Raw genomic sequence first — 26,502 nt, 5'->3', positions numbered from 1 at the left:
GGAAAAATGAGGGAATGATTAATATTTCTATGTACCAATTATTTTGATGAACTGAACCATGAAAGCACTTTATGAAATATCAATGTCATTTGTTTTGCGATCTCATAAAGAAGTGCATTCAGCTAATTTTTTGCCCTTTTAAAAAAATCCATATTATTTTTTTAACCTAAAACTTACACTAGGTGGAGCCCCTTGTCCAAGATTTGGAGTGATTAAAAAAAAAAAAAAAAAAAAAAAAAAACTGAGAGGAGATAATCATGCACGATTAAAAGAAAACGCAAAAGTCTACTCTTTCCTTCATTTTAAAAATGCATCCTTAAAATCTACAGTACCAGCAGAATTTTGTTTTTCTTTCTTCCCATTGAAGAATAGTACCAATAACATTTACTACTAAGAGAGGCTAGTTGTGAAGCTACTGTTGCAGAGCCCAGACTCTGAAATCCAATGCAAATGTTAAATTTCATTTGGGAAGGAGTTCTAGAGGGCAGCGGGGATACAATCCTTATGGACTGTTGTAAAATTATTTTAACAATGTTAATACTGTTATATATTTAAAGTTGAAGTAGTACTCAGATAATTGCTGACATCCTGGTTAGAGATACATTGTTGTTGTAAACAAAAAACCACTTAAAAACACTAGAGCTAGAGTTTCAAGGGCACTGTTGAATAAAAAGTGGTGAAAGAGGGCATCCTTGCCTTGTTCCAGTTTTTAGGGGGAATGCTTTTAATTTTTCTCCATTTAGAATGATGTTGGTCTTGGACTTAGAATAGATAGTTTTTAAAAGGTTGAGGTATGTTGCTACTATCCCTAACTTTTCGAGTGTTTTGAACATGAAGAGGTGCTGTATTTTGTCAAATGCTTTTTCTGCATCTATTGAGATAATCATATGATTTTTTTGTAAGTCTATAGATGAATTATGTTTATTGATTTCCATATGTTGAACCAACCCTGCATCCCTGGGATGAACCCCACTTGATCATGATGCACTATCTTTTTAATATGTTTTGTATGTGATTTGCCAGAATTTTATTGAGAATTTTTACATCTATGTTCATCAGGGATATTGATCTGAAGTTTTCTTTCATTGATGTGTCTTTGTGCAATGCTGAATGTTTTCTCTGATATGCAAATGCTAATTCACAATAATTGGGGGGGGAGGATAGGGAAGAATAGAGTTACTTTAGGTAGAGGGGAGAGAGGGGAAGGGGAGGAAGGATATGTACCTCCTATACATATGTGACTGCGTGACCGATGTGATCCTACAATAGGTACAATCAAAGGAATGAGAAATTATTCTCCATTTATGTATGATTTATCAAAAAGCATAAATGCATTCTACTGTCATATATAACTAATTAGAACAAACTTAAAAATTTTTAAAAATACTAGAGCACTAACAAAAGGCAAAACATCCAAATTACATTTGAATTCCTACACTCTCCATGATGAGGAAATGCAGGAAGCCCTTCATTAGACATTTCAGGATGTCTGAGGAGGGAAGGGCTCCTGCTCTGAGCAGAGCACAGGTTCATTTGTGCCTAAGTAGGACTTGCAGTTAAAAATAGGTTCTAAGTGCACATTGAGCTTCACAGTGGGTTCCAGCTAGAGCAGGAGATAAGGCTTCTGAGATAACAACACGGGACACAGATAGCTCATTGCTCCAGGATAAAATCACTGTGCCTCCCTTGGATGTTGCTAAGGTTGGCTCCCTTGTGCTATCTTGGGGCTGCCTTCCAACCCAGCCTGCGTGGTCTAAATGCAAAGTTCAGACCAGCCACAAGAACCCTTGCCCAAATCCTCCTGCTTCTGCTGACTTAGCCGACGTGGGTCTGTCAGTTTACTAGGCAATAAAATGTTGTAAAGTCATTTTTTTTTCCTTCTTCTGATTTCTACAAAATCTTGGGCCAGGCAAGATGTGGTTCTGCTGACAGCTGAAATGTGTGGCAGAGTAACCTTTGAACAAGTATGAATCATTGACCTCACATAAATTCTTCCCCAAAGTCCAAACAATCAGTTGGATTAGGGGTCATATAGGCATGAAGGCAGTGAGAACTGTGCCCCAAATCCAGTTCTATACCTAAGTAGGTATTTGTAACTATTAATCCAAAACAAGTGAGAAGTCTGTCCCGTACTTTGCCAGGGAAAGCTGGATATGTTTCCTTTGCAAACTAATTACTAAATCAAATTATAACTCTGATGGTATTAATGATTTATGGAAGCAAAACTAACAGGAATAAAGAACAGAATTTTGGAGTGGTTAATCGTCTTTAATGACAGAGGTGAGTTTTTAAAAAGAAAAGAAATTCCTATGTAGGATCTGGAGACTTGAACTCTCAAGTCAGTTATTGGCTTGGAATGAATTGGACAAATTATTTAAAATAGATAGCTTTTTTTTCACTATCTGTAAAACTGACAAAAGCTTTTATGCAAAACTGGTCATTAGGATATTCATAGTTTCAATCCAAGTTCTCATACTGACGGTAGAGAAATTTGACCTACAACATAATGGAGTCTTCCAATTAGCTCTTCAGAGGCAGCAACATGTGCTGTAGCATAGAAAATTCACACTCATATTTTCCCCTGAACATGGCACCATCTTCTCTTGCCAATATTGTTGTCGGTATTAATAATGAGATGATCACTTACAAGAAAAGTTATATTCAAATTGTTTCTCCAAAAGACAAAGGTGAATTGGGTACCTGGTGTCTGCTTATAGCATCGGACAAGGCAGGTGAAGTTAAAGTCACTCAGATCAATACGGACTCAATACATTTACAGCCCTCTGTCCTCCTGACCCCCTGCTTTATTCCTTCAGAAAAGGAGGATAGGTGACTGATGTTTGACAATTTTTAAATATAGGACTTTAGGACTGACAAGAATGTATTTGATAAAACTGTAGACTAAAAGACTTTAGAATAAATGTATCTAGCTAATAAGTTTCTTCTCCAGATGCCAGGGAAGAAAGAACTTGATGAATCAATTGTTTTTCATTTTGCTGACACTCAGTATTGGTTCTGAGAACAACTTCTTTCTAAGCAAAGTAATATTTAACTACTTCCTTATCATCAACTCTGCCTCATAAGCGTAATTTAGAACTTTGCTATTGTAATTCAGGATGCTTCACCTCCCTCCCCCGTTTACACCAAACCTTTGAGAGACAGAATGTCTTATTCATCAGCACTGTCATTATCTGAGCAATAATTAAAGATAAGGTAGGAAAAACAAAGGAATTGCATGTACACAGTAATCATTAAAAGAAGAAGCCCTCTGACTGCGGAGCAAGTGAACAAAGACACCTTCTTCCAAACAGTGCAGAAATCAGCTAGGACACCTCCACCCTCACAGTAGCCTACAGTCACAAATGGGCCCAGGGCCACCATGGCCTAGAGAGGTGACTAGAGAAAAATGCCAGAAGGGAAGGAAGACACGTACAGGAGAGACCACAGGCCCAGGCCTGGGGCTGAAATGTATTCCCATGTTTGGGGCCCTTGCTCTCCTATAGGAATCAAATGGTGAGTCATGTCAGTCATTGTGTATTTGAGTTCAGAAATGGAATAAAGAGGAAGAGTGATAATTCTGATTTCATTGGTGACTAGGATTTGCCAGGATCCTGTGTCCCTCCTTCTAATATACAGAGCTTAGCTGTTGCAGAAGTTATAAAAGTTGAATGAGATATTATTTCAGGCAGAAAAAGTAAAAGCTGACATTTCTTGGAAGGGTCAAACTCAAGTCTCTGGAGGTTTGAAGCCTAGCTTATATGACATCTTATTCAAGAGAGTCTCTCTCTCTCTCTCTCTCTCTCTCTCTCTCTCTCTCTCACACACACACACACACACACACACACACACACACATGCACAGAGGTAAACACCTATGTATACATGATAGACATATGCACCTACCCACACATGCACACACACCTTCCCCTCTGCCATCTGATTAACACATGCTTTCTGTAGTAGGCTCTGCTACTGGTGTTAGAATCATTGTTTCATTTTGTTTTGTATTTTGATCCTTTGTTAAATCCTGTCCTTTTCTACCAATGGTTGAAATCTCCTATCTTCTTTATATATCTGATTTACTTTTTTCTAATGACCCATAACATTGTAGATAGTCAATAAATAATTTTAGAATGAAGCAGAAGTTTTAGTATTTGGAATAGTTGAAAACTATGAATTTACCACTTTTAGTGTTAGAAGACTTAAATCTTAAGTCATGCATTGGCAGCATATGCCTGTAATCCCAGCAACTCAGGAGGCTGAGGCAGAAGGATCACAGGTTCAAGGTCAGTCTCGGCAACTTAGTGAGGCCCTGGATGTAGCTCAGTGGTAAAGCACTCCTGGGTTAAATCCCCAGTGCCAACCCCCCAAAGAATCATATCTTCATATCTTCTTATCAGAGATAAATCCATTTTATTAAAACCACTCTATTAAAATTGAAATTGCCAAATTGTTTCATCTCTTCTTATCCCCCAATGTCCCCAATCCACAGGCATTTTGCCCTTCTTTAGTTAATTTCACAAAAAGTCATGCCTAATGGTGGATACTGTAATGTATGAAGCCCAGATCTCCTTACCGAAACAAAGGACTTAGAATTCTCATGCTGCCAGGAGGCAGCTCTCAGCTGTCAGTTCTCTTTGGAGACCTGCCTCCACTGAAGACAACTCTAGGTAACGCCTCCTTCCAGGGACGCCACCCATCATCCAAAATGACGAGTCCATATGGGAGCAGAAATACGTAGGGCCTCTTACTCCATTAGAAATAACCTGGGATCTCATCCAGTTCCAGAGCTCCCCTGGGAAAGGCAGAGGCCTCTGCTAGGTCTGCAACCAGGCCCAGCCTCTCCTGTGCCCGGCCCTGCTCCCTTCCTTGCTATTTATTGGTCACATCTACACTTGCTATAGACACTTTGGCCAACAATGTACCTCTCAGCGCCAACCTCTCAAGAAACACGTAGCCATGACCACGTAGCTGATTTCAGATGTCAGGCATACAAAAATCATTGAAAGATGGAGCCTTGGTTCTTTCTGATGAAAACAATGTGGGGACATACCAGTCAATCCGTGGCTCCTGCACAATGTGCAAAGCGGTACGGGAACAGCACTTATCGGGTGTTGTTAAGAGTCTGGTGGCTCCTTAAACCCAGTGGAGGAGGGGTTAGGAAGGTTGCCAGGACAGACCTGGTGCAGGAGCTATGTGTAAGAGACAAGCGGCCAGGTGAAGACACGGTAAGGGCTGGGGGCACAAGGAAGAGGATGAGGACAATCACAGACACCTCAGGCTTCCTGGGGTGCTCAAGGCAGGACACACCAAGGGACATTCAGGAGTGATACATGACAGAGAAGCAGGACCAAAGGCAAAATGCAGATGAATCTAGGAGGCAGTCATAGGATCACAGAAAACCCCGGGGCCACCCCAAGGGGCTTGGTTCTTGATTTTTGTTGTTCGTTAGTTTGTTCTTAGACTGAAAAGTAGATAGCTTTTCCTTGCAGCATATATTTCTAGACCTTTCTATCGCCTCGCTTCATTCAAAATTATTTGGGAAAACAGAGCTAAGAGCAGCAGTGCAGATTTTTTTTTTTTTTTTTTTTTTTTGAAAGCTGAGTACGGCATTGCCAACACCTTCATATGAACATGTAAGTCACAGCATCTTCTATGAGGCATGGAATCATTCATTTTGGAAGAAAAGTTCTCAGTGCATGCGATTTTTAAAAACATCTTGTTTCATTTTGGAAAGAAGAAGGATCTTTTTTTTCCTAGACCTCTATCCTATGTAATACAAAAACTAAATAAACTTGTACTATTGATGAACAAATTTCTTATTTCTTGTTCATGCAATAAAAGACGTCTACAGACTCTGACCTTTTATCCACATGACGAGCCTTTGTCTATGTCTTGCTTTAGTTGTCACCTTGCTGTTTATTTGATGACCTGGGTTATTGACTTCCAGGGCAAGAAGGTAGGTAGCACCACTTGTACAACATAATGCTTGAGCTTCCCCCACCTATCTGGGTCTTGCTTCTTACCTAGAAATTGTCCATGCATAAAATTTCCTAGGCAAAGTCAATACCTATAAAATCACAACACATAAGCATTACAGAAACTCAACTCTTTTTTGTGGTGCCAGGGATTGAACCCAGCGCCTTCTGCTTGCAAGGCAAGCAAGCATTACAGAAACTGTTGGCAACCTAAATTATGAACTGATACCAGAAACTATTAGGCCAAGGGACAGACATCAAATCTGATAATATGACATAATTCCTGGTACCAGCTAGCTGGTTCTGGTGTCATTCTCTTGCTCTCTCTCTTTCTCTCTTCCATGCAAGAAATAATACAGAGATAACAATGAATACCAACAATGTTGCTATGGTGGTAAGCTGGAATCCAGTCTGTTTTATTTTTTAAGAAAAAAAAATGTGAGTACTCAGGTTATTCTTAGCAACACATTACCTGTTGACACCCACATGCATGATCCATCTTCAGCAGGCTGTTGCAATAGTGTGGTTAAAAAAACAAAACAAAACTATCAGAGGCTCCATGAAGCCACTTGAGTATTTGAGGCAAGAGGGAGGCATGGTGAGATTTATAGCTAGGTTATATCCTCTGGAATCAGATAGAAGGTGGAATAAAGATGTAAAGAAGGCTTTAGGAAGCTGTCACAAAACCCAGAGAAGATATGACGAGGATCTGCCCAGAGTCGGTCACTGGAAAACGGTGGCCAAGCACTTCCATGGCTTGGCTGTTAATTTCTAGGCTTGTCAATGGAGTTCCCTAAAAGAAGCAAGCCAGGCAGCTGACCAAGACAACTTTCTATTTTTTATGTCACTCTGATTTTAAGAAGGGCCTCATTGCCCTGTCTAATAAAGCAGAAAATTAGTTATTAGAGAAAGACTCCTGATTAGATTTAGGAGTCCTGACACTCAATATAACAAGACTCAAAAATTCAGATGGAATTCATAGGTACTAGGGTTTCTCTGAATTTAGAAAGAAGTTAGATTCTGTTTGATTTTTCCTCTTAAAATACTATCCATTCATTAGAATATGATTGTTACGCTGTCAGATGAAAAGATGTCCATTTATCTAGAAATAGAAAGCACCTTTCCAGGGAAAACCCCTCTCCTAACAGGCCTTTTACCATCATTGCCCCCCACCTCCACCTGCCACCATAGGATTGTCACTCTTGCTTCATGAAAGAAAGTGACTTCATAACTGTTGCCCAAAGAGAACAGCAGATGCCTGACAATGTGTCATTGGGATGCACCAAAAGCCTATCTTTGGAGGCGGGTCCCAACGTATGCTAGATGGTTAAAAGGAAGTGTGTCTGATGAAAATTTTGATGAATGTGACACCAGACTTGGAATGCCCTCATTAAACCCAGACCCCTCCATTCTCTATGGGGAGCCTTCGGCAGGTTAAGCTGTACTTGTCTGTTCATCCATTAAATAAGACCATGAAAAGCAGCCCCATCACCAGGTTGTATGGAACTTCAATGGGACTCATGTGTCCATAACCCAGTGCCTCCTAGGGAACAATGTCACTAAAAGGGAAGCTGGCAATGACATTGACAGAAACTGAGCCATAGCCATGTGAGGAATCCATCAGCTAGAATTTTTTTTTTTTTTTTTAAGAAAATGATCCTTCCTTCCCTAAACCGGTAACTCCTGAGGCTACACAGCCAGAGTTTCCCCTTCTGTCTTCATAGAACAAAACCAAATAAGAAACCCAAACAATCACCTTTGAATCCAAAGACTCCTCTATAGGAGGAGGCTATAGAGGTGCGGGGGCACTGATGAGGACACAGACACACTGCAAAAGAGTCTGGGGGCAGGAAATACAGGAAAATATCATTGCTTATGCTGGGCTATCCTGATTGATTGATTGGTATTGGGGCTTGAACCCAAGGGCACTTTATCACTGAGCTATATCCCTAGTCTTTTTAAAATTTTTTTAACTTTTAAAAATTTTTACAGACTGCATTTTGATTCATTGTACACACATGAGGTATATCTTTTCATTTCTATGGTTGTGCACAATGTAGATTCACACCATTCATGTAATCATATGTGTAATGTCTGTCTCATTCCACCAACTTTTCTTCCCCTGCCCTCTCTCCCCATCTTTGCCCTCTACACAATCCAAAGTTCCTCCATTCTTCTCTTTTCTCCCTCTCTGCCCTCCCCATTATATATCAGTACCCACTAATTTTGAGACAGGGTCTTGCTACATTGATCAGGGTCTCACCAACTTGCTGAGATTGATCTCAAACTTGTGATCCTCCTGCCTCAACCTCCTGAGTCACCTCTGCTATTTTTAGAATCAGAGATTTCTGAGGGTTTCCTGAGTATCCCACAAATTAAGTGTTATCTTCAGAGAGCTCTCCAAGTCCAAAACAGATAGGGGATTCATTAGACCTGACTCATGATCAATTCAAAGGAAGTAGGTTCTGGGTACCAGTTATTACTAGAAGAGAAAATAAGAGTTTTAGGATAACTGTCCAGTTGGTTGTCATTTCTTATAAGGAAAAGGGAGATGTGAGATGAAAAATCCCGAAGGGACACATACTGTGGATTCCCAAAAAAGATTTTTAGATGTGGAACTGAAGATTCATAACATAAACCAATAGGCAAAATAGTTGATTAGGTGGTAATTGTGTCAAATCAACCACTCAAGCTCAGCAGATTAAACTCTAACGACACATATTCCTAAGGATATTTATGGGTAACTAAATCATCTAAGAAAAAGATTCCCAAATTACTTACACCAAAATAGAAACTCTTACAAACATCAAAGGCCAAATTTCATGCCAACCTTCAATATAATTTTAGAAATTTCAGAAATAGCGGATTGCAACAAACGTGTTCACTCCTAGCAAGTGGAGTCCTGCCACCTCAGCTGGCTGCAATGGTGACATGGTACTTTGAATTTGTGGAGAGGGAGACTCAGGATGAGAGTGAAATTGATAATGGAGACAATGATTTTCCTGCGGAGGTGTGTCTCCATCAATTTCTTTTTTTAATCAGCCATGCTAAATCCTTTAAGAAAAACAGAGAAGACATAGGGCCAGCTTCTTCTATAACATCATACCAGTCAAAGACTTTCCCTAGAATCTTCTTTCCTCATCCTTTAGAAGTAGGAAAAATATGTTTCAAATGTGTATCTTTTTGCCTGTAGTCTAGTCTGCATTCTGTTGCAAGAAATCTACCTGAAGACCACAATCTCTTTTCCAGTGCTAGTCCTGCATGCAGATCAGCAAAGATTTGGTACAGTATTGCTTAGTTTTGAAAGAACAAAGTTAGTGTTTGATTTTAACAGTTTTAGTACCATGAGTTTTGACACCATCTACTCAGAACTAATTGAGTGGGAAGTCATGACAGGTGCGGAACTCATTTAATATAAACACATACATCAGCAATGTACCATTTCCAGTGAGGTTATATTAAAATGACATGTTGCAAAATCTCCACAAAATAAACACATTTATCCATAAACAGTAAATGTATAAAAAGTTGAAATGTGTGGTTTATACAAACAATAGAACAAGAGCCTTAGAGAATTCAGTGTCAAGCTAGTTGGATATTTTCAAACTGCTTTGTCATAAAGAACTATTATTAAAGATGTTATAAACAGACTGCTGGACTAGCTCAGTTGGTAGAGCATGAGACTCTGAAAGATGGTTATAAACCCAAAGAAGGTACACAGGAAAGGTCTAAATGACAGCCTTGCTCAATGACTGGGACCCCATCCTTGTTTCATTTATGTTCAGGGATGCTAGCAGCACACCTCAGAACATCCCGCTCTACCATGCAGGCTTAACTCTAAGCAACCATTCAAGGGGCCATGCAAACAGGCAGTAGGTACTAAAGATATTTTCCAACCGAACAATTGCATTTGGCAATTTGCTTCTTCCATAAAGAGAGAAAACAAAACTTAAAACATTAATTTCAGGACTCACCCGCATTATTCATGTCCGAATGCCCAAAGATAGCATTTTTCCAGATGATGGGCAGATCCATGTTCCGTGTTCCAAGAGGCAGTGAGACAGGAATGTGTGCAAAAAAAAAAAAAAAAAAAAGAGAGAGAAGAAAAAATAGTTTAGGAATAGTTCAACAACGGGCTGTCATGCCCTTCAGAGTAAGCATGATCATAACAGTTCCCTCCCTTCTGGAAATCAGCCCACTGCTAAGACATCATGGGTTAAGGAGAAAGTTGCTGTCAACAAACAAGGTAGATAATCCATAAGAAGGCCAAAGGGATCAGTCATTAACATTTTCATTTAATAGCTGTGAATAGCATACATACCCAAATGACTAAACATGCAATAGATGTTTCCAGAAAGAAAAGAGAGAAGAGTTGTATGAACATATAGGGACATAAAAATAATTAAAGCAAGTCTAGACTAGATTGGGGGGAGTCTGCAAGGTAAAGGCTTAGGCTGTGTCCATGTCATAAACTTAGTACAAAGACTTATACTTTCCAGTAGGCATTAGACTAAAGTGATTTCAATTATACCCTCTCAAAGAATATAAATCATAGCCCTGTTCATAAATGCTACAAGTCAGAGTCATAGAATAGAATCTAAAGTTTTCAAAGAAATAAGTTACTACATCTCTTTTTTTATAGAGGTAAAGGGAAAAAAATAACACAACATTAAATTTCTAGGATACCTTGTGTTTTAATCCCACAAACCATGATAATTGCTCTACCAGGGAAGAAATTTCACATGTTATTTCACATATGAGACATTTTCAAGTAGTTGGAACTCTCAAAACTGAGCCTTCATGTAAACAGCTCATCTGTCTCAAGCTTTCCACCTGAGAAGTCACTTTGGAAAACCAGATTTTGTTAAACTCCCAGTAGAAGAATTCTGTGATCCTCAGGTCCACTTGACCTCCTGGGCCTTGGTCTTACAAATATAAACTATTAATCAGTTCTATTAAAAGCTACTTCAATTGAAATGAAATGAAAGCAGGGTTTCAAAGAGACATTTGTATACCCATGTTCATAGAAGCATTATTTACAACTGTCAAAATGCAGAAACAACCCGACTCTCCATCAGCGGGTGAATGGATAAGTGAAATAGGATATGTATGTACACTGGAATAGTATGCAGCCTTAAAAAGGAAGGAAAAGATGACACATTCCAAAATATGACTGGACCTTGAAGACATTATGCTGAGTAAAATAGGCCAGGTACAAAAGAGTAACTACTGTAAGACTCCACTTCGATGACTTACGTAAAGTAGTCAGACTCAGAGACACAGAAAGTAGAATGGCAGTTGCCAGAAGATGATGGGGTTGGGGAAGAACTGGGAGTTGTTTAATGGGTATAGAGTTCCAGTTTTGCAGGATGAAGAGAGTCCCAAGAGGTCAGCTGCGCAACAATGGAAATGTATATAACACTACTGATCTGTGCACTTGGAAATGGTTAAGATGGTAAGTTTGGTGTCTGTGTATTTTACCCCAATTAAAATTAAAAACAGCTACTGTCAAAATGGTTCTTGGAATTATTTGGCTACCCTGTGTAGGCTTGATCCTCAAAGGAAAGAATTCATGAGTAAATGTCAACACACATTTAAAGTGTTAAAAGACGGCTAACTGTAATAGAACAAAAAGCAGCCACGCGCTAATTCAAAAAGTGTGGTTTTACGCTCAGCAGATGGTGGGATGAGAAGAGTCACTTAACGTGCACTGGAGGAATGGTGACGAAAATGCCCACAAAGGCCAGAGCCAGAGCCAGAGCCAGGCTGTCAGCACTCCTTCCTCGGCCTTTACGGAACACAGGAGTCGACCTCTGCTCTGGCATCCTTGTCCTGTCCAGATCCAGGGACGCCTTCCAAAGTGTGGATGTGAGGGCTTCTCAATGTTCTTTAGATGTTTTTCAAGTTTAATACCTTGGGTTTGCAGAGAAATTTGTTTCTTAATCCACTCTCTTTCATCCTGGTAATGAATAGTGAGAGTTCCTCCGTCTGTATATAAGAAAACTTCACAGAGAGAACAGTTGATGTTCTATCACAAACTAACATTCTTTGCTAAACAATTCAGAAAAGGGAATACATTGGTGCATAAATGACTGACTACCATCGAGACAAGCTTAAATATCTGCTTTCAAACACTTCTTTGGCTTCTTTCACAGTGAGCTGACCTCTCAGTGAGAGGAGTCAGCTTGCCTAGGGAATGCTGAGGGAGCATGAAGTGTGGGCCCAGGTGTCCTTTAAGGAGCTGGGGTGACTTTAAGGAGGCCACTACACATCTCGTTTTCCATGGATAAAAAAGGAGAATGACAGATCAGCTGGTTTTTGCATAGACTTATGATAGCAGGCAAATGAAATGACGTCTGTACAAGGCCTCTGAGAACAAAGTAACATCAATGCAGGGGGCACAGTTGAATGACCTCATTGTGGTCTGCCACTTAGTAGGAATGTGTGGTTCTTTCCCAGAAAATGAGGAACATCCACATCAGACAGAATGTGCTGTAGCTTCAACTTGGCAACCCTGCTCTGGTTTTGTGTTTGAATGTGTCCCCCAAGAGAATCATGGGTTATAGTTTAATCCCTATTACATGGTATTAAGGCAGAAACTTAATCTGACGATCCATTTTAGAGGTGGGGTCTTTGGGAGGTAATTAGAATTAGATAAGGTCATTAGTTTTCAGCTCTCATAATTGAATACTGGTGGCTGTATAAGATGAGGGAGAGAGACCAGAAGACACATACACGTGCTCCCTCTTTCTTGTCATGTGATACCCTCTCCCCAGGGACTCTGTGTCTGATGTCATTCCTCAACAAGAAGCTTTCACTTAAGATACTGACCCTTGAACCTACTGAACTGTGAGCTGAAATTCCTCTTTTTGAAATAAAGTTACCTAGCTTCTAGTATTTTGTTATAGTAATGAAAAGTCAACTAATATGAACCTTTTTCACCCTATTGACTAGTTTCCATCCAAATAAAGGCCAGTGTATCTATGGAAGTAGTTCTTTGAGTAGGGTACAGGGCCTGGGAAGTCCCTAAGACACTTTTAGGGAGCCCATTAAATCAAAACTATTTTTTGGTCATTCTTAGATATTAATTGCTTTTTACTTTCCTTCTCTCATGAGTGTGTTGTGGAAAGTTCTAGAAGCTGCATGGTGTGTGACATTTCACTTTCCATTTCTCATGCTGAAATAGGCATGGGACTCTTCTGTTAAGCTAGATATAAACTAGATTTGTAAAGCCATTCTTTATCCTAAGTTATTTCTGCTTTGGAAAACATAATTAACTTTCATTGAAATATTTGTATTAACATGGAATGGATTTCTTATTGTTATTCTTAAGTAAACTAAAAGTAAATATTTTCAAAAGTTTTCCATTGTAATTCCCAATTCAGTTAACATCAGTAGATATAACCTGCATGAAGTAAAGTTGTTTTCAGTCTTTAATAATCTTTCAGAATATACAGTTCCTGAGAAAAAAAGGCTTGAGTAATGCTGGCCTGGAATGAACAACAGAAGGGCAAATGATACAAGAAGAAGCTGCAGAGTCAGGCATGGTGGCACACGCCTGTAATCCCAGCTATTCAGGAGGCTGAGGCAGGAGGATTTCAAGTTAAAAGCCAGCCTGGGCAACTTAGTGAGATTCTGTCACAACATAAAAAGGGCTGGGGATGTAGCTCAGTGGTAGGGCAACCCTGAGTTCAATCCCTGGTGCTGTAAATAAAATAAAATAAAATAAAATAAAATAAAATAAAATAAAAAATACAGGAAGCTACACAGGTTGACAGGAGCAGATCATGAAGGCCTCAGTGGCCACATGAAGAGCAATGTCAGAAGAGACCATAAGTGTAGGCAGCTATAGTTATAGTCCCTTTCTCTGTATGTAAGAGTTGTATACAATTATCAGTTGTTCAACTTACTGTTCCGCCATAATCAAACATAAAGCTCTATTGCCCTATACTGCACCTAAAGGTGGCTTTCAAGAAGAATAACTTCCCCTCCATGATCACGTACATATCTGAATTGTGCTGACCTTTAAAACTTGACTTTTTGATTAACTTGTGGAAAGTGTTTATAGATGAGCTCACTTTTGTTTCTTGAAACCTCCCACATTCGAATGGGGCCAGAACTAAGGTCATGGCTCCTGCCCTGGGGATTCTCCACAGAACAGGAGGAAGATGGCTTTTTCTCCCTCAGAAAGTCCCTCTCTCCTGCGTAGAGATCCCCACTGCGCTCCCTCACTGGCTCTCCTGTATGTCACCCCTCAGAAGTTGTTGCAATCTTTATCCATTCTCAAGTCCCCTGTGTACTCCCTTCATTCTGAAGAAGACGAAAAAATTTTTTTAAAAACCCTCACTTCTGGCTTCACTAGGAAGCCAATGGTAAGAAACTCTGGAGTTAATAGTAATGCACAATAATTACACAATGTATGACTTGTAACTTTAGTGTTGGCAAGATAAAAATAAATTATCTTGATATGCAGTTTCCAGGAATACATAACACCCGAAAGTATGATTATGATTTAAATTTAAAGAAAAGAGTTGTATGTTAGTAAAGCCAGTGAAGAAAGAAAAATCTATAGCCATGTAGGATCAGGATACAGGTAGCCCAGGGATACTTGTTGTAGCAAAAGTTGTTATCAAAGTACATTCATCAGACATTCTGGCCAGCACATAACTAACTGAAGGGACAAGTTGTACCTTAAAGCAACTGAGGTATCATAACCTTCCATCCAGACTGAGACGGTATTCTAGTTTAGATGTTGAATGTATCACAAAGGTTCATGTAGTAAAGGCTTGGTCCACAGGGTGGCGCTACTGAGAGCTGGTGGAACATTTGAGGTGAGGCAAGGTATGAGATCTTTAGTCACTGGGTGTGGGGCCCCCTACTCCCTCCCTTCTCTCTTTTGCTTCTTGGTCAGGAGGTGAGTAGCTTTGCTCCCCCATACACTCCTGTCATGATGTGCTGCTTCGCCAAGGTCCTAAAAGCAATGGGGTCAACTGATCATGGGCTGAAACCTCTAAAACTATAAGCCAAAATAACCCTGTTTCTCTTATAAGTTGAGTGTCTCAGATATTTTGTTATAATATTGGAAAGCTGATGTATGGCTATTTAAAAAATATTTCTTGATGTATCTGTGCAGAATTCTTATGTTGGGCAATATCTTTACAAGATAATGCCTAGTTGGTTTTCAATATTATAATATCTATTTACTTGCTACTCCTTCAGAGCTGTATAAGATTTGATATTTTTCATAAAATTCTCTTTTGAAACCCCTCATTATCACAGTTTATGTTGTGGTAATTGCTGTTTACGTACTGGGTCTCCCTGTAAAATGATAAGCACCACATTTTATTTACATGTATATTCCCATGGCCTACATTGGTGCCTTGCTTGTAAAAGATGGTAAATGGATATCAAATTGAAAGAAATACTACATCCTGCACTTAATTGGGGTTATAAGGCATTCTGATGTTTTTTATGCAAATACCATGGAAGGATTAGGGGTCAGCAATCCATTCTGCAAACAAAATTGATTTTGTCAGACTGCTTTCCGCCTATTGCTTAGATTATCAGAACTAAGAAAAAAGAATGGTTTTATTTGAGAAAGAGAGATGGTAATAAATGTAGAGCAAGGAATATTTGGGGGAATGATAACAAAAAACAAACAAACAGACAAACAAACACCTGACTATGAACACCAAAGTGTGACTCGGGATAGTACATAGAAATGAGAGCCTGCAGATACTGGCACTAGAGGACAGATGAGGGATTCAGAAAGGAAGTGACAAAGCACGGTATACTCATCCACAGACTCCCACCTTAGGCTATCCATTTGGGGAAGCACCATCTAACTTCCTGTCCCAAGGTCCCAAGGTCCCACAACTGATACTAGTAGTTACAAAATTTGCTCATAACAAGTTGAATCATTGTCTGGGCTAGCCTGGGAATCTAAGTATAATTTTTATCATCTTCTCTCAGGGCAGAATTCAAAATTCTGAACAACTACTTATAAATGCACTTTTGGAAAAATGACTCATCTATAAAATAGGAAATGCCTATATTCAGAAAGTAGGTCTCTGCCTTTTATCACTCTAGGCTTTTCACCCCAAAGGCTAAAGAAGCCAGAGGCGGCAGAAAAGAAGCATTTCTAAGCTCTTAAAAACAAAATGCACACCATCCATTAAACTACTCTTTGATCATGGCTTATCTTCTGCTTTGAAAAATATTCAGAAAAGGAGTGCCAAGACCTCCCCAAACATGAGTTACACATGCAGTCCTCACGGAGGAAATGCAAAAAGTTTCAAAGAAGACAATGAGCTAAGGAATGGGAAGACTGTCGGTGGTACTGCCCAGCCTATGTCTAAAAGGTCTGCACAACAGAAACCATTTCTCTCCTGTGTGAATAAAGTGGGAAAATAAAAGGTTTCTAAACATTTGAAGGTCATTGACCTTGTCTTCCCCACATCTTTGATGCTGGCTCTCTCATATCATGTGCAAATGGATACTTTAGTAGGTCAATGCCAATAAGCCAAATTCCTGAATTCAGTGTGTATCTCTGTGAACACACAACACCAACAAAAAGTGGTTAAGAACTACACCGTAAATCTCAAGCAAGTAACCCCACACAGATAAATTTGTCTCTGTATCAACAACAACAAAAACCCATTCAACCATCGAGAAAATAATGTGTTCAGAACAGAGCTCAGTGTTTTTAGCACTGGTAGGACACCCATGCTCACAGACACCCTGTTTGGTGTTGAAAGTGTAATCAAACTGATTGCTCAGTACAGGGACAGTTTGATAAAGACAGAAAAGTTTACAGTACAACTCAGATCAACTCACCCACTACAACTCTTTTGAAAATATAAGAATTAGCATGTGCTCTGATTTCATCCTATGCAAAATCAAGTCGATATGATTTGCATTTACTGAGCATTTGTTATGTGCTATGTGTAAAAGGTCAACCCCATGGAAATCCAGCTATTCATCATTAAGAAAGGTTTTGGAAGTGGGGGTAGAAGGTATAGATTGATGTTTAGAATCAGTGGGCAGAAAAAAACAGAAAGAGTGCATTCATTTGACTCATCAGTTTTCTATGAACACCATGCAAGTTACTCTAAGGATCCCAGACAAATTACACACTTGCATTCAGTCAAACACAGCTTGTGGAGTCTAATATAAGGACCTAGTTCTTCTTTTTATGTTTTTTCTATCCTCAACTCTTCTCCTTTATCTTGCTAAAATTATACTTTCAGAGTAATAAGTTTTTGAGTCAGACAGTTCTTCCTACATTAAATCATTTCCAGGCAGTAAGTTAAATGCACTGTCCATGTAAAGCCACTGAAGGGTTAGCCCAGCTGTCCCATGAAGCATTACATAAGCAGCTCACAGTTAGAACCAGGCAGGAATGTGCCATTTGCTCCCTTCCAGAGGGGCTTCCAGGACTTTTATCTTTCCTATACTGACAGCTAGTCAGATAGAGCAAGCACTCCCTTTCCTTATGTCAAATGGGGGCCAGGAGAAAGCATGTTGAGAGACATGTTATACTTCAGCCACATACTGATCATTTAAATTTATTTTAATGGGAATCACCTAGATAAGTCCTCTTGCCATGCTTTAAAAAATTAGGCTGAATCTCTCTGAATTTCTCCAAATCCATAGGAGGAGATAAAAGGAACGGAAAAACCACAAAATGAGGTCCCAGATAACATAACAAAGAGAGAAAATGCTGAGTCAGTTTAGAAGAAAATACATTAATGATCAATGGTCAGGTCAATGGGATCAATTATCCAGAGAACGAAAATGGCATTGCCTGTGATTATTAGAAGAATATTGTAGTAGTAGTAATATTAAGAATGATTTAGAATTTTTTATAGAGCAGCATCTGGGCAAAGTGATACTTTCATTTCCCCATGTCAAAACTATGTTTCAACAACACTGTACAGTTAAAGCAATGGGGAAGTTGTTGCTTTAATCAGGTTTAAAAAACAAAAGGTTTTGAATCTGTGATGATGCTTCAGGATTGTAGATTTGGAAGCTGAAGCAGCTGTAACTCCATCATAAAGATGAATAAACTATCATCCAGGGAAATTAAGTGATAATGAACTCACAATCTGGAAAACAACATCACTGCTTATTTTTCCTGAAACACACTTGGTTATCTTCTAAGTGGATCCTACAGAGACCAAACCTATGCTTCCAATACAAGGTAGAACAAGTTGAAAGGAAAACATACACTCACGTATTAAAAGTATAAAACAAAGCATCATGATCCTGCTTCATTTAGTGGAAAGGTTGGCAACCAGGTCACACACACACTTAAGCAAATTCACTGTTGAATTACCAACTTCATTTTAATCTACACTGTTTTCCAAAAGAAGCAAAAGGTAAGATAGCACAAATTATTCATCCTTTATAAGTACAATATAAATGTTGTTGCAACATCATAGTATTCCCCAGGATTCAAACATTTTGTGAGAGAAAATTATCTAAGCCATCTGACCTCTTGAAAATAAGATATGAGCCAGGTGTGGTAGTGCACACCTGTAATCCTAGTGACTCTGGAGGTTGAGGCAGGAGGATCTCAAGTTCAAAGCCAGCCTTAGCATCTTAGCAAGACCTTAAGCAACTTAGCAAGACCCTGCTCAAAATAAAAAAAATGAAAAGGGCTGGGTATGTGGCTGAGTGGTTAAGTGTTCCTGGGTTCAATCCCTGGTACAAAAAAAAGCAAAAGAAAAAAAATCTGTTTATTTTAGATCTAGTTATTCCAATATCTCACCATTAGAGAAAAGGTCAGGATTCTCCCAGAAAAGAACCCAGGTCAAGAGAAGGAAGAGTCCAGGTACAAACTTCGGCTGCAGGTCTGAGTGGAGGCAATGCTCAGTGTCCTGGAGGCCCTGTTACTGTCCTCCAGGCCTCACACTTCCCCACCCAATTAGAGTAACCAATTCATGCCTGACTTCCCCAGATTACTCTTCTGCATATAATGCTTGCATGATATTCCACTGCCAGTTTGATGAATTCCAAAATTTCTTGAGCCTACAAGTTGGGTACACTTGCTTAAGCATTTACATGTGCCTGCGGGACCTCATGGGGTCAAAGGGACCAACGATCCAGAAACTGCACTGCATCTGGACCTCAATGAAGCAGGGACCATATCATCTCCTGTCACGTCTGGTGACAGCTGGGTACATCCATAACAGATACAGTGGCACCCCTTGATACCTTTGGACTCTTTGATGTCAGATGTCACTTCATTAGCCAGAATAGGAGCTAGAGTAAGAATGGTAGGGTAGGGTACCTGTGGCACAGAGAGTGCCACAACCAAGGAGAGAGCCTCAGGAATTCCTAAACATAGCTGAGATAATCTGACTATGGTTCGAATTACCATCATTGCAAGGAGTGAGAGTCAAGGAAATACAGTTGCATAGCAATTATTAAATTGTTATGGCTCAGGAAATGTAGGCTACACTTGTATCCACTATAAAATAAAAATACTCTTAAAAAAAAAAATCAGCTCTGTCCATTTGAAAACATGAAAGGACAGCAGTTTTACCTAATTATTTTCATAATTAAAAGATCAGTGTAGCTCACTTTAAGATCAAGGAGTATAAATTAATTTGTCACAAGGTACTTTAGCACCAGCAGAGCTAAATATCTATGAGGTTTGTTACTTTTCCCACTTGACTGATGCAGATACAGAGGGAGTAGATAAGCAAAATATTTTGTTTTTGCAATTGAGAAATGTTTTGCAGTAGGATTATCAGGTTTATCTTCTTAATTGCATTTTTCTTTGGCTATTATTATATTTTTAGAAATAACTGAAAAGTGGCAAAGGGAAAATTACACTAAATATACTCAAGGCTAAAGTTTATGTATAAAAAGATTAAAAAGAAAATAAACATAGTTAGAACTAAAAGCCTGAAACACAAATATTGAAAGTAAAAGCTTATTTGATAAATATAAATTTCATACTGAATAAAATATGTCACATGATATAAAGGAATGGATATGTTTGTTGGAGGACTTATTATATACTAGTAATCTTATGGTATTATTTTTATTTCTTACAACAACTCTGCAAGATAAATATTACTAAACTAGTTTTGCAGAAAAAAACTAAGGCTCAGAAAACTTAGGTGGTTTGTCCCCAGATATTCAGCTAGTATCTATTGGTACTGTAAATGCACTTGAGTAAGTCTAGCAGTCAATATGCATCCCAATGTACTGTGCATAAGAGTAAAGTCAGCTTGCTCATTTTCTGCTGCATCACTATATTTATTCTGCTCGTTAAGATTTGTAGGCTGGATACAGGTGGTTCTGACTTAGGATTTTTTTTTTTTTTTTTTTTTTTTTTACTTCATAATGGTGCAGGAATGATCAGAATTCAGTAGGAACCATACTTCGAATTTGGAATTTTGATGTTTTTCCAGGTCAGTGATAAGAAGCACGATCCTCTCTCAAGATGCTGAGTAGGGACAGCAACCAGTGTACTGTGTTACTGAGCTCTGATACTCCAGAGGCTAGGTGCATTCAATGGCAACTTGGATTTTCATCTTACGATGGGTTTACCAGAATGTAACCCCACACCCCATGGTAAGTCAAGGGGCACCTGCATTTTTAAACATCATCTTACCCACAGTGCAACCTAAAAAAGGGTACCCAAGATTCAAGGAAACTATTTTGGGTGGCATTCAAATGCATTTTAATCTGTGGTAGCAATGCTTTTAAATCAGACTTCTAGCTTATCAAAATGATCTCTGCCCACAAACTCCTGATCTCATTATTTAGCTCTGTGAAATTTTATGACTACCAGAGGGTAAAAATAAGTTCTTTTAAACATTGAAAGGTAAATACAAGTCACTGATTAAACATTTGCTTGTTTAAATGATTTCTTGTGAGTGTTCCATGAGGTACTTTCACAAAGTTGTTACAGAGACACAGGGATTTGTATGGCATCTTTAAAAACTTTTAGTCTAGTGACTAACAATTTATTGCTCATAAAATGCAATCCCAGTCATGATGCCATTTCATTTTTTTCATCCTCTGTGTGGAGTGGGGACTCCTTTTACTTCCATTTACTAATGAGGAAGCAGAGGCTAGGAGAATTAAGTTTGCAGATCAGCTGAGTATGGAAGAATGTACTGATGTGAATCACACCTATGGCCAAATATTTACAGTGTGGACAGGCTTTCCCATTTTGTTACAATTATGTAAACTTCATAAACAACCAAGAGTCAAAATTAATATACATAGATACATCAGCTTTATATGTGATGTCTCATATTCCAGAAGGGGTTCGAGTATACAATGCTAATGTTATAATAAAGGCCTACTGCCCTACTATTCAAAACCTCAGTATTTGGTCAAGCCTGTTTTGTCTTGTTACTATTTGCTCATTCCTTGTGAGCAATGGATTATTTATCACTTTTGATGAGGGTGAATTTTATCCACTCAAGTTTGAAGGCCTGTATATTCTGGAAGTATTTTGTTACTGAACTATGGAAGCTGGCAATATTTTTACAATATATTTTCTCTACTTGATCTCAAATATTTAGTATGCACATAGGATGTGACTTCATCTTTTCATTCTTAAAAAAAATGGGATCACAAGAAATCTCACTTTCTAAAATCTGAATAGAGAATTTTATCTAGATCAGAAACATTTCAACGACTACACATGCCGACGAACCGGTGCATGATTCTACTTTGTATGTCAAGGATCCATAATAGGAATCAGATGAAAAGCTTCCTAAAAGGGATTTTAGATCAGTCAAATCCATAAGCCCCACACTAAGAATTCTCTCACATATTTCTGGAGGTATTCAGTCCTTGATGGGCATCTTGCCTAGCATATCTCATTTTTCTTTCAAACCAATCACTCTCAACTTTGCTTTCCATATTTGACTCTGATTTTGAAAGCTCTAATGAGCTCATGTGACCATACCCTCATCTTTACAATGAAGAATGTTAGTAACTTTACAGATCCTTTAGTTTCCAAAGCTTAACTTATCCATGTAATTAGACAAAGGTGGTAGAGGTTGATTTTTGGAGTTTCCAGATAATTGCTGGTATTTACACTTTGCCTCTAAGGACCTGCTCAAGAGCTGAGTACTTCTTCCTGAGTACTTCTTCTTAAACCTGACACAGGTTTAGAACAACATCCTTCTCCCTCTTCAGTCACAGCCTCTCTTCAGACATCTCTGGATAATCATTCACTCAGTGAGAAGTCATGCGGTCCCCACTCCTGGCACCACTTTGTGGTCAAAGATGAATAAGATAGAGTCCTAGCTCTCAGTCGACAAAACACATGAAAGAAAAAAAAAAAAAAAAAACATGCTAGGTTCCCTGAAAGAGGAAAAAGTTGCAGAAGGAAAGATGGCAGGGAGACCTTCTGAGCATGATTATGGAAAACTTCATGAGGGAAGTGGTATTTGAGCTGGGTGTTCAACAACTGGTAGGAGTTCAAAACAGAGGCAACGAGAGGGGCACATCTCAGTGGAAGGACTGGGATGAGAAAAGGACACAAATAAAACCGAAAGATGTGTACAGGCATTGGCTAGGATTGCAATGGGCATCCTGCAATGGGCCATGGGGGATAACATGAACTTACAGAGGAACAGACATGGTGCTTTGCATACAAACTGAAAGGAGATGGATCTTACCCTTTAGGAATTTGGGGTGGTATGATGCTTGAAACAGGGAGTGATATCTTCAAAGCAGCACTGTAAAATGATGACACTAAAAGCAGACATTAGGGAAGGTAGAAAGTGTGAACTAGGATTTCCAATTGCAATGATCCAAGCAGGAGGTGTCAAGGGCTTGGGGTAGGACTGGTGACAATATGATAAAAAAGAAAGCGGCTGTGGGAGGCCCACTGCATGGCCACTGACATTCCTGTGGTATGTGTCTGTGGAGGAGCCATGTGAGAAGAGGAAGGTGTGAGAAATGAAGATCAGGTCTCTCACCTGGGTGACTCATGGTGGCTCTGGGTGAAATTGAATGAGGGTCCTATACATATTCTGTTTGGGGCTACTGTTGGACAGCTGGGTGACATATCCTGTTGGCAGTTGGAAATGTGAGACTAGATTTCTAATGGAAGCTGAAGAGTTAAGATCTGAATCTGGTAATCATTCATTCAGTCAACCTACACTCTAGGTTCTAGAAATCAGTGGCTTATTGCTGGGGCAACTAACCTAAAAGCCAGGCCAGGTGCCAGGGTTTTACATGTGCTATTGACTTCTCACCATAAAGCCATCTTATGCCCACTTTTCTGGTAAGGATTCTGCCTGAGGACTTTGATATCATCTACTGAGTTGATGTTAGGACGTGTTACAAGTTCTGGTCCACCCTTGTTTTCCTACCACACTAAGCAAAGGTGTGTGTGTGTGTGTGTGTGTGTCTTGTCTCTCTCTCTTCTCTCTCTCTGTCTCTCTCTCTCTCTGTTCCCAATGTGAGTACTGCCATGCATTTGTTTGCCTATTAATTTATTGTCTCCAGTTCTAATTGTCATTCATTCTGCTTGATAAAAGTCTCTCCTAATAGTCTCCAACTATATTCAGGGTCATTCCCCAGTCACATCACTGTTTTTAACCTACTTAGCTGCTCACTTTCTCATTAATGTGGGATTCTAAGATAGTGTCCCCTTAGCTCCCATGTCTTGAATTCTTCTCATCCCTTTCATTAGTGTTGGGCTATGAGACCCTTGGCTTGTCAGAAGCGCAGATGGTGGATGTGCATCAGCCCTGCTTTTCACATAACACCATCATAACATCAAATCTACCTGAATAAAACCCTCAGAAGTTACTCAACTAGCATTAAAACAAAACACCTTATTTTCACCTCTGCCAGGAGGGAGGTGACTACTTGATTTCTGTGTTAGCCTTCTCGACTTCCCTGGCATGACAACAAATCATAAACTATTTCCAATTGCTACCTATATTTCTCCATTTTAAGTGTAAAGATCAGGTTCAATACCTTTTAAAATCTCTAGTTGTTCCAGCAGCTTTCCATTGAAAGTCATATGTTCATTCATTTGCTTACTTATTTATTTTTAAATTGGTACATAATAATTTCACATATTCATAGGGTACAGTGTGATATTTTGACACATGCTTACAATATGCAATCTCAAATCGAGATTATTGGTATATCTATCAGCTCAAACAATCATTTTTCTGTGTTGTAAACATTCAAAATCCTCTCTTCTAGCTACTTTAAATATAAAATTAAGGTATTGTTGACTATATTAATCCTACTGTGCTATAGAATATGAAAACTTTATTTTGTTTTATTTTTGTGGCACTAGAACACTAGAGCTTCATCCTCTTATCTACCTGTATTATGGTGCCCACTAACTAACCTTTCTCCATCCTCCTTCCCCCCAACCTTCCCAGGCTGTGGTATCCACTCTTCTACTCTTTACTTCTATGGGATCCACTTTTTCAGCTTCATACATGACTGAAGACACATGGTATTTGTGCAAGCCCTGTCTTCTTTCCAATTGTGCTTCTTGCTCTCCTTGGTTAATCAGTTCTGTATAGGAAAATTCTATGTCCCCATGTGCTCACGTTTCCCTTCCAGGTAGCTCAGATAACTCCAAAGTCATAAATTAATTCTCAGGATGTGGTAGGTGAGAATTATCATTCCCCTTACACACACGAGGAAGTAGCTGCCCAGCGTAGACTGTGACTCACACTACTCCCTGGATCTTTTTAATGAATCATTTACAGTCAATCTGCCCTCATTTCAAATTCTACAAAATCAGGCACTGGTTTAGTTCTTCCTCCTTAACCTTCCACCCCTGAGAAAGCATGCCAATATTCAGCATATTGTGAGGAAAGTGAGCCCTGTGCGGTTGTGGGTATGATATAGAACCCATGGTTCTTAGTTTTGAAGAAAAGAAGAAAGAGAGACAAGGAGGTTGTTGGTGGGTGAGCAGGAGAACATTCAAGCTCAGGAGATGGACCCTCAGGGAAGGAGTCAGTGTGCACACCATCTTTGGGGAACTTCTTTTTCTGTTTATATGATCCTCTGTAAGAAATTCTCCTACTTAAATCCAAACCATAAGACCTATCCTTTGTGAAGTTTCCCTTGCTGTTGTCACCCAAAGGGTGGGATCACTTTGCCATGATCATTTAACTCACCTATTTATACAGTAGGACCCAAATCATAATGTACCTTCCATTTGGACCCACCAATTATAATGTGAGCTTCACATGGGCAGAAACCATGTTGTGTTCATCCTAGTGTTCCAAACATTTAAATGAGTTTATCTGAAATGGAACAGAATATATCTGAAGGTAGTGAGACCTCATTTCTACAAGCATTTAACTAGAAACTGTTATTGGGGTTCTTTGACCAGGCAACCCTGTTATCCTGGTATTTCAAACTTGCCTAATAGTTTAAATGCTCTATTCAAAGTGATTTACCAGTCTCAAAGAGTTTAAAAATGTATGCAACTAAACAATGACCTCAAAATGACTAGGATCATTAATATTCTGATTTTAATGATTAATCCTATAAATGATTAAATGTCTTTTCAGGACAAATGTTTATCATTACAAGCAGCAGTCTACTAATGTTTGTTGAACATCTACTCTGGGGACAAAAGGATGAGGGACCAAGCTCTACTCTCAGTAACCTACATTTCAGTGAGGGGGTTATCCATCATTGGGATTCAGAGCTCCAGGTACAGGAACATAGTTTCAATTTCACATCTCTGCTCCTCCATAGAGATTTTCTTAAGGTTACAACCTGTTGTAAATCGCCTATTCAAAAGTCCTCTTGGATCTTTAACCCATTGGTGTCATTTAAATCCAAACTGTGATTGATTCAACTGGGAAATGTCTATGGTTAATAAAGGAGGAGGAAGACAGAGGCCCACAAGGTCATTCCTGAACCAATCTGAACTTTCCCTGTTCTGAAGTATGTGTACAAATATGTGCATTCCCTCCCACTCTGACCCCACCCATTTTGGAAGTATAATTCAGGTTTGGAGTGTGTAAATCTTGTCTGGTCCTTCAGTAACTGACACAAGAAATGCATAAGGGGGTCCCTGCTCTAGATTCTGTTTCTATTCAAATGGAATTCAGATTTAAACTGCAATTAGATTTGGGATTTACAGTCTCTTCTACTTTCATTCATTTCGTGGATTTCCAGCCCTCTCCCAGCACAGTCTTAATCCAATGCACTTCAGAGGGAATTACTCTAGTTGTCTACTAGCCGGAGGTGGGGGAGGCTGTGTGCATTCCAACAACAGGCCCCCCCTGGGAGAGCGCCTAGGGCCTGAGCCAGACCTCCAGGCTGGGCTGTGTCAGTCTCGCCTTGCCTCAGGACCCTTGGCGCTCACAGCAGCCCTTTCGTGACTGGGAACCCGATCCTCATGTTTTCTTTTCCCCTATCTTTTTGACACTGCCCCTCGCTCCCAGAAAGATTTCGCAGCCAGCACTCCATGCTTTCCCGGCTCACAGGCTGCGGGCCGGCTTGCCTGCGTGCGGCGGCGGCGGATTTACTTCTGCAGAAGGAAAAGT

The 26,502-nt window shown here is 39.4% G+C and overlaps 1 protein-coding gene across 1 annotated transcript in view; it reads right to left on the bottom strand.

Annotated features, from left to right (window-relative positions):
* EPB41L3 (erythrocyte membrane protein band 4.1 like 3) overlaps positions 1-25,761 on the bottom strand; it is a 218,378-nt gene extending 192,617 nt beyond the window's left edge. The window contains 1 exon segment of the mRNA XM_079109220.1: positions 9,952-25,761. Coding sequence (XP_078965346.1) covers positions 9,952-10,012 — 61 coding nt within the window. The 5' untranslated portion in view covers positions 10,013-25,761.
* Between the last annotated feature and the right edge of the window lie 741 nt (positions 25,762-26,502).

Source organism: Sciurus vulgaris (assembly GCF_902686455.1).
Source record: "Sciurus vulgaris genome assembly, chromosome: 13".
Lineage (NCBI taxonomy): Eukaryota > Metazoa > Chordata > Mammalia > Rodentia > Sciuridae > Sciurus > Sciurus vulgaris.
Note: the sequence above shows the minus strand (reverse complement) of the source record. Positions and strands in the feature narration are given on the sequence as shown.